The sequence below is a fragment of the Thunnus thynnus genome, chromosome 6 (genome assembly GCF_963924715.1).
Source record: "Thunnus thynnus chromosome 6, fThuThy2.1, whole genome shotgun sequence".
Classification (NCBI taxonomy): Eukaryota; Metazoa; Chordata; class Actinopteri; order Scombriformes; family Scombridae; genus Thunnus; species Thunnus thynnus.
The window spans coordinates 21,109,790-21,125,359 of record NC_089522.1 but is presented as its reverse complement, the minus strand read 5'-3'; the positions used below and the strand labels follow the sequence as shown (position 1 = coordinate 21,125,359).

The 15,570-nt window shown below is 41.7% G+C and overlaps 2 protein-coding genes across 2 annotated transcripts in view; one reads left to right on the top strand and one right to left on the bottom strand.

Moving 5' to 3' along the window:
* Positions 1 to 10,259, top strand: part of LOC137184653 (dedicator of cytokinesis protein 3-like) — a 49,940-nt gene extending 39,681 nt beyond the window's left edge. Inside the window, exons 42-55 of the mRNA XM_067592522.1 lie at positions 186 to 327; positions 705 to 871; positions 2,698 to 2,784; positions 2,935 to 3,114; positions 3,237 to 3,320; positions 3,427 to 3,543; positions 3,720 to 3,844; positions 4,911 to 5,046; positions 5,330 to 5,411; positions 5,680 to 5,795; positions 6,130 to 6,214; positions 6,299 to 6,421; positions 6,640 to 6,722; positions 7,456 to 10,259. Of these exons, the coding sequence (XP_067448623.1) occupies positions 186 to 327; positions 705 to 871; positions 2,698 to 2,784; positions 2,935 to 3,114; positions 3,237 to 3,320; positions 3,427 to 3,543; positions 3,720 to 3,844; positions 4,911 to 5,046; positions 5,330 to 5,411; positions 5,680 to 5,795; positions 6,130 to 6,214; positions 6,299 to 6,421; positions 6,640 to 6,722; positions 7,456 to 8,070 (2,142 nt within the window). The 3' untranslated portion in view covers positions 8,071 to 10,259. The remainder of the gene's footprint in view (positions 1 to 185; positions 328 to 704; positions 872 to 2,697; positions 2,785 to 2,934; positions 3,115 to 3,236; positions 3,321 to 3,426; positions 3,544 to 3,719; positions 3,845 to 4,910; positions 5,047 to 5,329; positions 5,412 to 5,679; positions 5,796 to 6,129; positions 6,215 to 6,298; positions 6,422 to 6,639; positions 6,723 to 7,455) is intronic.
* Positions 10,260 to 12,442: 2,183 nt separating this feature from the next.
* LOC137184652 (poly(rC)-binding protein 4-like) overlaps positions 12,443 to 15,570 on the bottom strand; it is a 39,173-nt gene continuing 36,045 nt past the window's right edge. The window contains exons 13-14 of the mRNA XM_067592521.1: positions 14,334 to 14,503; positions 12,443 to 13,411 (exon numbers count right to left, since the gene is read on the bottom strand). Of these exons, the coding sequence (XP_067448622.1) occupies positions 13,066 to 13,411; positions 14,334 to 14,503 (516 nt within the window). The 3' untranslated portion in view covers positions 12,443 to 13,065. The remainder of the gene's footprint in view (positions 13,412 to 14,333; positions 14,504 to 15,570) is intronic.

Below are 15,570 nucleotides of genomic sequence, written 5' to 3'. Positions count from 1 at the left end.
AATAATACTAAATAATTTTAAAAAACGGTAAATCTAACCAGAAAATGATGCTGAATCCATTCATAGTAAACTTGTATAATCCATAATTGCTAATATGTAATATATGTTGAACCAGTTTATCTGTCAGTTCTGCCTGTCCTGGTCAGTTTTGAATAGCTCCAGCTGTTGTCTTCCCCTCCCTGCAGAACAAGGAGTTTGTGTGTCGTGGTTACGACTATGAACGGCTTGAGGACTTCCAGCAGAGGATGCTGGGAGAATTTCCCCAAGCCATCGCCATGCAGCATCCCAACCAACCTGATGACACCATCCTGCAGAGCGACGCTCAGTGTATCCTACTCTGCTTTATACTGGAGCTAAAATTATTTTCACTACTAGCTGATGTGTAGTTTATTTTATCTGTTAAGATTGGACAAAATTACTTGTGTTAATCAAATATTAAAATTGTGGACAATTAATTTCCTTTTGATCAATTAACCAACTAACTGTTTTAACATTACAGTATACAATATGTAATGGTTATGTATGTATAGAAATGATGACCAGTCAAACAGGAACACCAAATGTGTTGAGGGTTGATTTCTAGAGTGAGACAGTGAGAACAAACTCTCTCTGTAAGCGTTTCTTTTGACTGTCCCTCCTGCTCTTCCTCCTCTGTGAATACGCACGTCTGTCTGTCTGTCATTTCCTTGACACTTGGCTTCTAGACTTGCAGATCTATGCGGTGACTCCAGTGTCAGACATCTCTGATGTGCCTCAGCTGGAGCGTGTGCCTGAGAGGATCAAGAGCTTCTACCGCATAAACAATGTCAGCCGCTTCCACTATGACAGGCCTTTCCACAAGGGGCCCAAAGACCGCGAGAATGAGTTCAGGGTACGGTGAGCCAGCCGTGCCACTCTCTGACCATTCCTGTCTAGCAGAGAGATACTGAATATAGATGTAACGCCAGTTAAAAACATGAAATGGATCCAGCTCTGTGGAAGTTGATTCATGCAGTGATTTTTTTTGTAGATAAGACTGATCTTTCAGGTGATGTAAGCAGGTGTAACACCCCCTGGTGGTCACAGTGGAGGGCCTACAGCCTTTAGACAGTAATGCCTTCAAAGCCCCTGAAAACTCGTGATTAAAGTACCAACAGTCAAAGTTTTTTTTTTCAAGAGTTTAACACTCAAAAATTCAGCTATCCTGCCTCTTCAGGACTGTGTGGGTGTGGTTTGATCAGAGCTGATAAACTGTCATCACATTTTGATTCAAACTCTAATTGGTGCTTGGCATCACCCTTTTCCAGCAGAGCTGCACCCACTTCAAACCAGTAAGAAAAGCACAAACAGCATAAATACAGAAATCTCTGATGTGAAAACTGTTTTAACTGAACTAATTTTGTGTTCATGCAGGATCTCATCACACATAGTAAGCTGACTCAGAAAATATGTTTTCAGGGCCTTTAAATGAATGTTTCTCGCTGTAACCATATTTAAGCCCCAACAGACTCAAATAGATACCAGTCAAGTCTCTCGCTATTATTTCACCACAGATTCATCCAGTCAAAAAATGTTGTTTTTTTTAGTGTGATGTCACACTAACTTGTATGCTGACTAATGTAGAGCAGAGGAGTCAAAAAAACACAGAACACTCCACAATACAATCCTGTGCTGACATGATTTCTGAGACATTCCTCCTCAGGACATTTGATCTTGGGTTGACTAAAAATTGTGATTGCGATGTAGTATTATGATGAAGTATTCATCCAAATATGACTCATTTGTGTGACAGCCTTTGTAACTGTAACTTCCAGTCACCCCTTGCTGAACTGCGGATGCATTAGTCATGAACACCGCAAAATGATGTAATGTGACAAGAAGTCTCAAAAATGATGACGACATAAGCCAGAGACAGAAAATTCTACCCTAACACAACATAGATATTTGCTTAATGACACCACAGACTTAAAATAATAAAATAAAATATATATGTCAAACAGCTTCAAAAAAAGGATGAATTGTAGCTGCTGTATTTACTCCAGGATTTTGGTCTCTATTCAGGGCAGCAATAAACATTTATTATTATTGATTAATATGTCAATAATATTTCCAATGAACTGAATGGATTGTTTAGTCTAAAATATATCAGAAAATATTGAACAATGCACATCTCAGTTTTCCAGAGTCCATGAAGACTTCAACTAACTTCAAATAGCTTGTTTCATCAGGTCAACAGTTCAAAACCCCAGTGATATTGAATTTACAATTAGATGAAACAACAAAGCAACAACCCCCACATTTTGAGAAGCAGGAAATAATGAAATAAATTTTTTCTTGAGAAATGACTTAAATGATTGACTCAGAATTGATGATGATTAATTTTTGTTAATTTTTTGTTACTTTGCTTGCAAATCTGTATCTGCTACAAGTACAGTGAACAGTGCTGAAAACAACCCTAGAACCTGCAGGGCTTTAGAGACTCCTGCAGGACCAGACATGATACTGTAGTTTACTCCGACACAGTAACCTAAATATGAAATCAAACCACACCGGGGCTTTTCACTTTTACTCTTTACTGAACTGACCTACATGCTACACTACATCACTGTTCCCGGCCTGGTTATTTATCCATCGTGACGCACAGACCTTCACGATGGTACCAGATGTGGTTGACAGGAAACTGCAAAGCCTCTGTTCTCTGTCTTGCATGTTTAACAGAGCCTGTGGATCGAAAGAACAACCCTGATCCTCTCCCGTCCTCTCCCCGGGATCTCCCGCTGGGCGGAGGTGGAAAGGAGAGAAGTGGTGAGGAGCTCAAACATCAACTCTATCATCTCATATTGCACATATGGCTCCTTAGAGATGTTTGCTAGACAATTTTAACATGAAGTTGGTGTAATCTCTTTGTTTACATACACATACCTCCTCCTCTTTTATCGTGGTGTTTATTTACAGATGGAGGTGAGCCCGCTGGAGAATGCAATTTATGTTGTGGAGAATAAGACCCAGGAGCTGCGGACTCTGATAAGCCAGTATCAACACAGACAGCATCATGGCAACATCAACCCGCTCAGCATGTGCCTCAATGGGGTCATAGATGCTGCTGTGAATGGAGGCATCGCTAGATATCAAGAGGTAGATAAGGACAGAGAGGAGAGTGGAAAAATGAATGTGTGGATTTATTGAATTTTGGTGAATGTATGAATTGAACTGGTGTTTGAGATCATCACCTTTTGACTCATCCTCCACTACAACAGGCGTTCTTTGATAAGGACTACATCAGCAGTCACCCAGAGGATACAGAGAGGATCACACATCTGAAAGATCTGATGCAGGAACAGGTCAGACTCAGCTTTTATGACCGTCATAATTGAATAGAGACATGATAATGCAGTAAATGCACTAAATTTTCTCTTCGGTGCTTTTTCTTCTGATTTCCTGCAACAGGTGCACATTCTCGGAGTGGGGCTGGCTGTTCACGAAAAGCTGGTGCATCCAGAGATGCGTCCCCTGCACAAAAAGCTTGTGGACCAGTTCCACATGATGAGGACAGGATTACACCATGTGAGTAGTCCCACCTGTGACTTAGTGTTTCATTTTTATTCTTGCTGACACACAGGCACATTGCCACTTCTTTACATTCACGTATTCCAAGGGTGTTGCTGTATGTTTATATGCAAATGTTTTAATGCGTGTGTGAGCAGTGTAAATATTCAGAGTAGTATATGGTTGGCACCCAGCAGGGTGTGGCCGGTGTGGACCGATTTGGCCCTGCAGGCTGCCCAGGAGTCAACTCTCCCAGAGGCATCCTCTCCTCCCACAGCCACATGAGCCCTGAGAGTGTGCGGCTCATACACAGACACAGGTCAGTCACACACAATCACATCTGTAATCCCAGCTCAAGATTGCACCACCCTCATTGTACTGGATCTCAAACCACAACCCATAATTGTCACTGAAAAGTGTTTTAGAGTAAGCCTTATAATTCCATCCATCCATTTTCTAAGCTGCTCATCATGTCCAGGGTCACCTATCCCAGCATGCATTGGGTGAGAGATTGCTGGCCTTTCACAGGACCAACACAGATAGATGAACACCTTCACACTAGAAATTCTTTTGTGCAAACAGGGAGAATATGCACATCCCGAGTAGAGTTGCAGCCCTACCTTTGAATAATAAACATGGCTACTTTGATCAATATATTTCAGAGTCTAAAGCTTAAATCACCTAATTTAGAGTTTGTTTGACTCTGAAATGCAGCAAACCAACTATAACACTGCTGATTTAAAAGCAGGATTAGTCAAAATATCCTCTTTTCCGCAAGTGGAACATGAAATTTAGCTGCATAGGTTCTAGAGGTAAATACTAGGGATGTCCCAGACTCTACTGTTCATTATTTAGGATGTGAAAACATCAGATTCTCACACAGTCAGAGAAATATTAGTTCAGTTATAGAATCCAAGCCCACTGTGGAGCATCTCTCCTGCTGGCTGCTGACAGCGCTGTCAGTCCAAGAGTTGATCACACTGGATGGTAGAGGAGTAGACGGTAGTGGCGCTGGTACACGTCTGTTTAAATAGTTTAGCTGACTTTGCAGAAGAGCTGAGAGCTCCGAGCAGGAAACACAGTCGCTCTGCGTCACATTGTCCTCCGTTTCCATCATCCCTCTCTGTTTCCATCACAGTTAAGTGTTCAGGTCATTTAAAGACAAGAATCTGTAAAAGCTTACAGCCTGTCATGTTGTCACCCTGCGTTACTCCATGTATAATGATGTTGCCAAAACACAAAAGGCAGCGATTCATCTGACAAAATGTGAGTCGACTCAGGAGCTTCTCGACTGGGCAGCCCTAGTAAACACACACCCTTATGAAAAGAGAGATTCGTGTTTTCTCTTGTCTCCAACACTCTCCAACACCGTCTCTGTCTTGCAGCCCTCTGAACCTGCAGGGTTCGATCCGTCATTCGTCCTCCTCCCTGTCCTCTCACACATCGAGTGAGGCGGGAAACCTTGTCATAATGACCGATGGCCTGATGGGGGAGCACCCTGAGGAGGCAATGCACATGCAGGTAAGGCTTTGAAATAAAAACACACACTGGCAGGGATGTCATGGAAATGATATGAATTTGTATCGCTCGCTAACTGCAACTCACATGAAAACTGGTCTTTTCAGGACGTAAAACATAATACTTGTATTACAAACACTGTTGTAATTTTAAACATTGTCACTAGTTTTCCATCTATTCAATGAAATATAAAAGGCAGATACACCAAATACATTAAAGGTGTTTTCCATTCTTTAGCAGTGCTCAAATAGTTTTTGGTATATTTAAAATATATTTTGTTTTGCAGCCGAGCCCCTCCTCCTCCAGCCTGAGCTCAATTCGCTCCAACTCTTCCCAGATTATCAACTCTGCTCCCTCGAGTGCCAGAGGTAAGTAACGCAGTTAGAGAAAGTCACTCCAGAGACTGGAATGACACACACTTTATGATGTCACACTAGCCTACCTTCATGTTTATACATCTGTGAATATTATATGAGCATTTTGAATTTCTACCAATGACAGATACTCACGAAAACATCTGTCATAGATATCTCATAAAGCATAGAATGTAGAAAATCTCTGTTAAATACAATGAAGTTGTTGCAAGTATAAATTCTTAACAGAGTATTGTATTCAACATGTCTCTTTGCTGTCCAGGCTCTCCTTCCTTACCTGATAAGGCCAAACACAACCGGGAAGTGATGATACTGTTGCCGTCTCATCGTGAGAGGGCCAACAACTCCATGTACTACAGCATGGCAGAGAATGGACAGGTAGGACAGATCTACAGAGCCGTAATGGTGTGTCAATGTGCAGAAAATATCAGATGCAAAATAGTTTATAATCATTTAAATGAATGGGTGTTAAATGTTGATTAAGGGATTATTATAATTTATTTTTATTTTAGTGCAATGATAATTTAGTGACATTTCACCACATACAGAAAAATCATCATCAGAAAATCCAAGGACTAAGACATAATATTACAGACCTCACTGTTTGAAGACTGGAAACTGTGCTTTCTGTAGAGCTTGTCATTAAAAAAAACAAAACATACTGAAAAGTTACTGACTTGTAATTGTGTATTTTGTTGGGTTTTTTTTACAGAACAACCACATGCAGCGTGCCTTACTTCAACAAGTTAGCCCCTGTAAGCCGTGTGCTGATCCTCACATGAATCTACCAGAGAAAGGTAACACACAAACAAGATTAAATGTACAATATTATATACATGAGATGTTTGCAGTGTGTTGACATGTTAATTTATCTCCTCCAGTTTTTCCCAATGCTCCTAGCAGCTGGAGTCTGGATGGAGAGAACAGGGAGCAGGTATCCTACATGCCAGCTTCTACTGGAGGGGTAATCATGCCCCCTGTCCCACCCAGATCCTTCCCGCCAGGTACTTCTGGCTGCACAGTCGGTCTTTGCTTTTCACTTGAAACAGTCAACTTGCTAATTGGTCCGGCTTCCAGCTGCTGGGCTCTGTTGATGTTATCCGAAATCTGATAGCAAAACCTCAGCTTATGAGATCTAGGCTGGCTTTTCAAGGCTATTTAAACCCTTTCTTTGATGAAATTAATTATCTTCTCATATGATTTTCATTTCTTCTTTTTGTAGGACACTTCCTGATGCACTGTGACGCGTATCACCACCAGAACAGCGACCCTCCCCCTGCCCTGCCCGTCCGTTCACTTCGAAAGGTACAGGCATCATAGAAACATCATTTTGTGTAGTCAGATACCAGAATTTTGACTTCATGACAAATAAGATAAAATATTAGACTCAAACAGCTTTGTAATAACTTTTGGGTTTTAATATATTGTGTGTTTGTCAGTTTTGTACAGGAAGTAGTAATACTTTTCACTCCTGGAACATGTTTTATCATGTTTTTTTTTTGGATTGGACTGGTTATGTGTGATTGTTTGATGTTCAGTTCTTGCTTCTTTTTTCCTTATTTCTCTTTATTTAAATTTACATGAATACCTCATGTAGATATAATGCTGAATCTAATATTAGCTTTGGAAAGCACATTTTGAATTTTCAAAATGAAATTTCCAGTCTTTTGTGGAGGTAACCCTGCTTTCACATGCTAATCAGAAGCTCCTTTTTCTCAAATTGTTACCTCCGACACATTGTCTTCACTACAGTCCATTCATTAAATATACACCATTGCAAGTCAAATGCCAGATGACTGAGTGTAGACACTGTATTTTTTTCACTCCAGTAGTCAAGTCATAATTACAAAGCCCTCATATTCAAGTGCCTCAGTGTTTGAAATATGTCAGAGTGATGAAGTAGTTGTTGACTCTTCTGGTAGTATGTGAGGGCTTGGTGAGTAGTGTTGAAATTCTGGGTTGTTGTGAAGACATTGGGCACTCACCGTAGGTAAAGAGAAATACACCCGTGACACCGACTGTCTGTCTCTCTCTCCAGTCTCCACTCCACCCGATCCCTGGCTCCCCCACCAGTCCTCAGTCAGCTTTGGGGGGCAGTAACTCCACTCTGTCAGGCAGCGCCAGCAGCGGTGTTTCCTCCCTGAGTGAGAGTAACTTCGGGGGCCAGTATCCAGATCCTGGCCCCATCAGGAACGATGCCTTGGAGCCTCTTCCTAGTCACCTGTGGTCCCCTCCCGACGAATACCTGGCATCTCCCTACCTGCACATCCACTACGGCGGCTCAGAAATTGACTCCATGGACCCGGTCCGTCCCTTCCACTACCGCAGCCCCGCCTCACACCCACACCCGCACACCCACCCGCATCCTCACGCTCACGCCCACCCGGGGCTGGACAGCCACTCCCACGGGCCGCAGCCTCACCACCACGCACCCACTCACGGCCCTCATCACATCCCCTATCGCAGGCCTCAGCCTCCAGCCGTGCCGCCTAAACCCTACCTGAGAGAGGGCTGCATCCCCGAGGAGGAGCTGCAGCCTCAGCCCATCCCACTGCCCCGCAGGATCTTCCACTCCCCTCACGGCCACAGGGAGGACCAGGTGAAACACGCCTGGGAGCAGTGCATCAGCGAGGAGCACGAGGAGGCGCAGTGATGAGGAGTCTCCAGCTATGTTTCAGTTAGAGCTTTCTTCTCCTTGTCTTCTTCCCTTCATTTGCACCAAGTTAAAATTGCAGTAACAGAAAGAGTCTGATATGAAGCAACGAAGTGTGCTCAGTTGACCCTTCTGATTCTACGTCTTAATTTCAGTGCACATGAAAGAAAGAAAAGAAGGAGTGAACCTCGATGAATCTTCACTATGAGGCACAACTTCCGTCACGGCTCCATGTGGCTTCTTAGATATTATTAAAAGAAAATGATCTGTTGAACATTAAAACAGATTAACTTTGTTCAAAAATTGATATTGATTGTACACAATTGTACAACTCGTCTGTGAGCATGTTTTTTTCATTTGAGAATAATACAACAACAGTTTTGTGAAATATGACAACCATGACCATAACTGACATGATCCCAGGTGCAGTATAAGCTCTGAACTCCCTTAATTTTCGCTTGGTCATTTTCACAACACAAGGCAACTACAGAAAGTTATTATTCACAGTGAAGTGACTTCTCTGCTTTCAATGCTTCATATATATGAATTCTTATTTTGATAAATTTGCTACATTATAGTGTTTTCAAAAGCTTATGTCCATTATGTTTTTCAAAACACTGTTAAGTGCTCCTTAATAGTGAATCATATCAAATGGCGCACTCTGATACGTGTCGCTGCCGGGCAGTCATAAACGGTGGGTCTTTAAGGTTGGACTTGCAGCTCTCCTTTTGGACCGGCATCTCAAGGGACATGAACTTCAGTCACTGACAATTTCCCATCCGTACAACATGTATGGAAACCTATGTGAATGTATTCAGATGAGATGTTCTATTTGTATTGCACAAGTTGCAAACCTGGTTTTTGTTTAAGTGCTTTAAGTTCAGTCTCTGTTGAAGAAGTCTCTATTCGTCTCTTCTGTTTGACAAAGATATCTCGAGAGGAATGAGAGCATTCGGCAGACTGAGGGGATTGGTGAAGGGAAACTGAGGACAATGACAGGCAGCTTGTAACAGACAGCTCCTAAAACCTGTCATGTCTCATGTTCATGGTGAATGAAGGAGGGGTGAGACGAGGACTCTCCACTTAACACCTCGACCACCTGCTGGACTGAAAACTAACACCAATACCATTCTCTCTCTCTCTCTCTCTCTCTCTCTCTCTCTCTCTCTCTCTCTCTCTCACTCTCTCTCTTTCTCCCTTCATCTTTTTCCTTCTCTGTATGGTTGTCAGACCATGTTAAGCAGTGAGGGCTGAACCTGGACAGCTGCGGTGGCATTGCGATGATGACATTGTCCAGCCCCCCCCGCCCGCTGAGTGGCCAGTGGAGGAGCCCACTCAGACAACATTGGGAATCGCCTACCTGCCTTAAGTGCACTCAAATGCAGTTTGACCTCTCATCCGGACTGAGAAGCTCATTTAGCAGCGTCAGCCACCGCTCTCCTTTTCATTCTGTTCACTATACGCTCCCTGAAGGAAAAAGATATCTACTTATTGATGTTTTTGTATGGTTTCGTCCCGCTTTGGTTTCAGATTGTTGTTTGGTTTGTAGCGCTAATATTTCTTATTCTGCCTGCGGCTCTTTCTCAATCACCTTCTGTTGTGTGAAAACTAATGATGTGTTTCAGAAGAACGCTGACTGAGAAAGAGGTTTACTTTTTGTGGAGCAGGAGTACAGCTGTTTACTGCGATGTAGTTGGTTGGAAGGATATAGCTAATATTTTAACAATTACTTGTTTTCCTGGTTGTTTTTTTGCAGGTGAATGCTTTGTGTTACTGTACATCAAGTTGTCAGCTGACTAGACAACATCTATTTTTGTATGTGAGATCATCAGTTGTGTGAACATATTTCAGAAACCGTACCGAGACAGAAGGTCCAGGTACTGCATAGGCTGCTGTACTTTGTATGGAGATGAACCTGAGGTTAGATAAATACAGTATGTGAGTATCTATTGTGAGTTTGATGGCACTGAGGATAACTGGTGACTGAAGTGACACCCAAAATATAGGTACAATAGAATTTTTCAATGTAAATTCTGTTATTGTACATACAGCAGTATTGTGAAATATTTTTGAGAATTATTGCAGACGCCCCAAAAAGGTTTATTGTTGTTTTGTGTATATACATGTACTCCAGAGATCAATGTAATTGATAAATATCTATAATCAGTGTTTGAAAAAGGAAGAATTCATTAGACTGTGGCCGTCTCCACCGTTCTTGACTTTGAGTCTTCTCATATAAATACTTTATACACTTTTCAATGTGCTTTCCTGTACATATGGTGTTAGCATGATCAAACAGTGTTTGGTTGTAAAAGTGGTTTTCCTACTCCCATAACTGCTGTGGTATGGAATTCATTAACGATGCCAAACATTAAAGACAATCTTTTATCAGCTCTAACTGTTCCTGCTTACCTTTGCTGTGCTGTGATTGGTGGAGTAGTATACAGAGTCGACAGTAGAGGGCAACGTTTGTCATGAAAATATCAGACTCAAGACGCCAAAGTGGTGATATGCAGACAGTTCTTGTACTGTTTGAGAGTGGATGTGTAGAGCTGCACTGATAGAGAATTAATCAGCAACTATTTCGCAAATATACCAAAAATTGTCTCCTTCCAGCTTCTTAAATGTGAAAATTTGCTGTTTTTCTTCAACATATATAACAGTCAATTGAATATCTTAAGATTCAGGACTGTTAGTTGGACAAAACAAGCACACTGAAGGCATCACTGTAGTCTCTAAATGCCATTTACCACACTAAGAAATGGTAAATGGCATTTTTCACTATTTTTTCTCATTTCACTGAACAAATGATTAATTGATAATGAAAATGACTGTTAGTTGCAGCCCTATGTACATGGGTGCTTGAAGTGTATATGCCTGTGTGTGTGGATAGCAGAGTGTCACACAACCCCTGTGTCCACCACAGATGTAAAAATAAAAAAAAAGACAGTTGCAGTGACAGCTAAGGTCCCTGCTATCCCCAGCTCAAGCTTCACTCTGTCACCAACATCTTTCTTTGATTTTCAAATTCAGTATATCTTTTTGTTTGGTACTGTTTGGTAATGCAGCCTGAGTTTAAGAAAAGTGTTATTTGTTCACATAAAGAAACAAATAACTCACATTGTGTTATATATAAATGTATGCAGGTGATATTAGAGAATATTTCTGCAACTTTCATGAACATGAATCTTCTTCAAACATGAGAAAAGTCAAGTGACCCATTGAGACCTTTAGTATCTCTGTAAAAGTCCTATAATGATACCTTGAAGGCTAGTTGGGAATATCTGTTCTGTTTGAAAATATAGTATACATTGAAAATTATCATCAAATCACAATTGGCTTATGGCTGATCTGTTTATTTTCCTTTATTCAGTGTTAAAACGTTCAATTATTGCTGGATTCAGTAGATAATGATTCATGAGAAGTGTAAAAGGAGAAGGATGAAAAGAAAGAATAGCGCAAAAATCTAAATATGTATGATGTTACAATAAATTCAGGTTTTTAAAAAATAATGACTAGATAGAGAGATAGAGAGATAGAGAGAAAAGGCCTTTCATGCTAAAACATCAGAAAATAAAATCAAATGCTCAAGGCTCCTTCATGTTATTCAGCCATTCTGAGTAGCTGGATAACACTGACGTTGCAGACGTGGGTTGTGTGTCTGTTTGAAAGTGAATGTCTTTGGTAACAATGAGGACTCGCAGTATCTCACACACTCATGATGCAGTCACACACAAAAAATAGAAGAGTTAAGATGAAAGGATCCTCGCTGCCTCTCTGGAGGATGATGATGCTGCGTTGCATGCTGATGCAGATAGTGAATTTCATCTTTACAGCATCACCGTGGCTCCTCTCTTTTTTTTTTCCTCCAGTTGTCTGTCTCTGTGTCCTTTAAACTCCTCTGGCTTAAAGTCTAACTGTGTTGTGTCTTCCGGGACTTACAGTAAGTGAAATCAGTGTGATAATGAGCTCTTCGTATAGCGCAGTACGTGATTCTGTATCTGTTTTTTGTTTGTGCATTGCTGCATACATGTCAGTGCACTGCTTGTCATGCAGACATGGCTCTTTTCTCTACTGGGGTTGCACTGTCTCATTCTGCAGTTATTGTTTGGGGCACAAGAGCACAATGATGTGAAAAGCATCTCTTATAAATTCTGGCAACTGGAATGACAAGCCGCCACCCACCCTGTGTTTGGAGGTAAACAAAAATAACCTGGATCTGGCATCGCATCTGTGTGTGTGCATTGTTTATTCCTGAGTGTGTGTTCCTGTGCTGCTGCAATAGGTTGACACTGATTTGGTTCAAATGCAGCTTCTACTGGTAAAGATAGGGGGAGAAAAATAGAGCTAGGACACACAAACATCAGCCATGTCAGGAAACAAAGACTTTTAATAAATGAAACAGTACTAATAAATAAAGATTAAACAAGTGCACAATCAAAATAAAATCCAACAAAATGAACATAACACTGAACAGTAAAGTACAGTACCATAGCACAGATTATTAAAAAAATCAAAATCCCCCCGCCCCCCAAGACATTTACAAATTTTCTTAAAAACTTCAAGAGCCAAACATAGACATTGTATAAAAGCATCATACAGTAGAGCATTTGTCATCTGAGTATAATTTACAAATTTATTGAAGGATAAATACTTGTAGCTGATCTCCAACTTGAGATACGCATGTATAAACTATCATTTAAACATGTGTCTCTCAGGTGAGGTTCCAGCCCTTTTTCAGGGATCAATAACAGTGATGAGGTGACGATGAAAGCGGCCCATCAATTCATGGGAAACTCACAAATTATCTATATCCGTAAATAATTCTAATAGCTTTTGTCCACATCACCATTGGTCTCTTCTCTGTTGGTGCATCATAGAATAAAAGTCAAGAGCATCTCTGCCAGCGGATATGGCTACATCAGGCGTTTGTGGAAGAACACTGCACAGCTGTCCTTCATCTGACTCTCCAGACTCGGAGACGCAGAGGCTGCATCAGTAGGGAGCGAACTTCTGTCTCTCTGGCTTTTTGATGCAGTTGGCTGAGGAGATTTTGGCAGTGTAGGCAGCCAGAGTGGTGTGGGAGGGCGCTGCGGAGACGGCCACGGTGGGGGCGGGGCTGGACAGAGTCAGAAAGGGGACAGACTTCACCCCCAGCAGGCCGGAGAGGGGCATGGCACCGTACGGGGCGCCCAGCATATGAGCCGGGGTCAGGGCGCCCATGGTGGCCAGGGTGGGTGCGGGGGAGGCAGCTGGGGAGGCCGGCTGGGTGAAGGCCATGTTGAGGTCGACCGGAGTTGCCATGGTGGCTGCCTGGGCCGTGGATTTGGCTGTCTCTAAACTATGAGGGCAGAGATATGAGGAGGGAGGAGAGGGAGACATGGAGAGAGGACAGGGAATGAAGATTAGAGGATTATACTGTTGCTGCAACACTGGGTGAAGTTTCTGGAAAATTATTAAAAAGACGCCAGAGCTATATACCAGTAACACTTCAAAAAAATGGGACTTATGCATTGTTGGAAGTGTAAAAATGAAGCAGATACTTTTCTTCATTTAATGTAGTATTATTCTTCTGTTTCTCTGTTATGAGAACAATTGATCAAAAGTATTGGAGAATGGCTGCATAAGCTACCGCCAGAATCACCCCAACTGTGTTTAAACCTAACTAACAGGTGCTATAAGGATTGTTCTCCACCACTGGAAGAGTCAGATAAAACCTGATTTTGGTGAATAGCTCAAATTAATGACAGACATTGCCTCTCTTGAATCTGTAATTGCAAGAACTAATAATTACCAAGGGAAGTTTTATGAAGTCTGGTCTCATTTTCTAGTTTATATAAAGAAAGAAACATAATAGGGAGTAGATATTTATTTTCTTTTATTGTATCATTTCATTTGTATTAACTACTTTTATGTGCCCAGATTTATTCTATTACCGGTTCCTCAGTGATTTACGGGAAGATTTTGTTTTGTGCTGCATTACTATGTTCTTTGTATAGGAAATGTTATTACATTAATTGAAAAAGAAAAGCTGCACAGCAAATACTGAATTTCAACAAGACACTGCTATTATGTGTAGTACAATACAACCCTGCTTTTACTCATCCCCCTGAGGCCAATTACCAGTAGCACAAGGACATACCTCATTATCACGTATCACTCTATAGCATAACCTTTGACCCTTTTAAAGCAATGCGTTTCCCTAAGGCACTTGTGGCGATTCATTAGATGGCTGTACATATACACCAGCTCTTAGCTCTTACCAGGAGGTAATGAGGTACTGGGCCAAGTTGATGCTGACTGGTGTTCCTGTGATGGTGACATGACGGTCACTTGTCCCGTCCAGCTGGCTGCCGATCTTGATCTGGGCTCCTGACACCTGCCTGATCTCGTTGATCTTAGTGCCCTGGCGGCCGATGATCGAGCCTATCAGCTACAAAAGAATAGAGGTAAGACACATTGGTCAATTGATGGAAAGATGAATGACTGTGTAGATGTACTGAAGAGAACAGCAGACATGCTTTACGAGGAAAAGGTTCAATAAATCATTGGCCTGAGCACAGTTTTTTTTCATTGTCGGATCTGTTATGCTGATGAAAGTGATTCTGACGAAAAGGGCAAAAGCAAAACAGTAAAAAAAAAAAAAAAAACCCCTGTATGGTGCTGTTGAGCTGACCTAATGTGGACCACTTCAAATATTGCAATTACATTGTTTGTCTTCAGTGGATTGGTCATCCATCATGCATGTCAAAAGCGTTTTTTTTTCCCTGAGTCCCCCCTAATTGCTACTGCTTTTGCACTGGTAAAAGAGACGAGAGAAGGCACATTTGCGTCTCATTAATCTGAGTGGCTAAAAGGTTATTGATTTCTCAGAGTGGTGATGACTTCCCAAACAAATCACTTCCCAAACACATGCCAGCGAGATGCATCTCAGTGCTAATGGAAAACATAATGGAAAAATAACTCAAATACATAATATACAGTGCCTTCGGCTTGAGCATTCTTTCTGTTGAGAGTAGATTAGACAATGACATGAGTTTTATTGCATTCCAAAATACATTATTACTTTTGTTCTGTTTTCATTACCCAACCTGGACCCGTGCCTATTAGCTCACAATAGATATTTAACAGACCCGGAGTTTGGGGCTGCGTATCAGCTCAAGTGCAGGGTGTCAGGGCTCAGCGACAGGGTTATGCTGCCAGATATATAGTGAGGGGGACAGACAGTGATGAAGTGCTTGTAGTATGTGTGTGTGCTGGCAGCTTAGCAGCGGCTGACGCATAGGTAGAAATACACAAACACACACAACGGTGTTTGTGTCGCTCTTGCCCCTGCATTTCACATTCCTTTCCTGGGAAGTAAGCAGCTTGTTCCACAATGTCTGATTCGTCACACAGCGACCTGGTTGGTCTGCCTGGCTATTATTGGCCCAGCAGTTTATTCAGGGGGGAGACACACTGAGCACAGCCAGCCTAAAAAGAACAACTCTAGAGACAATG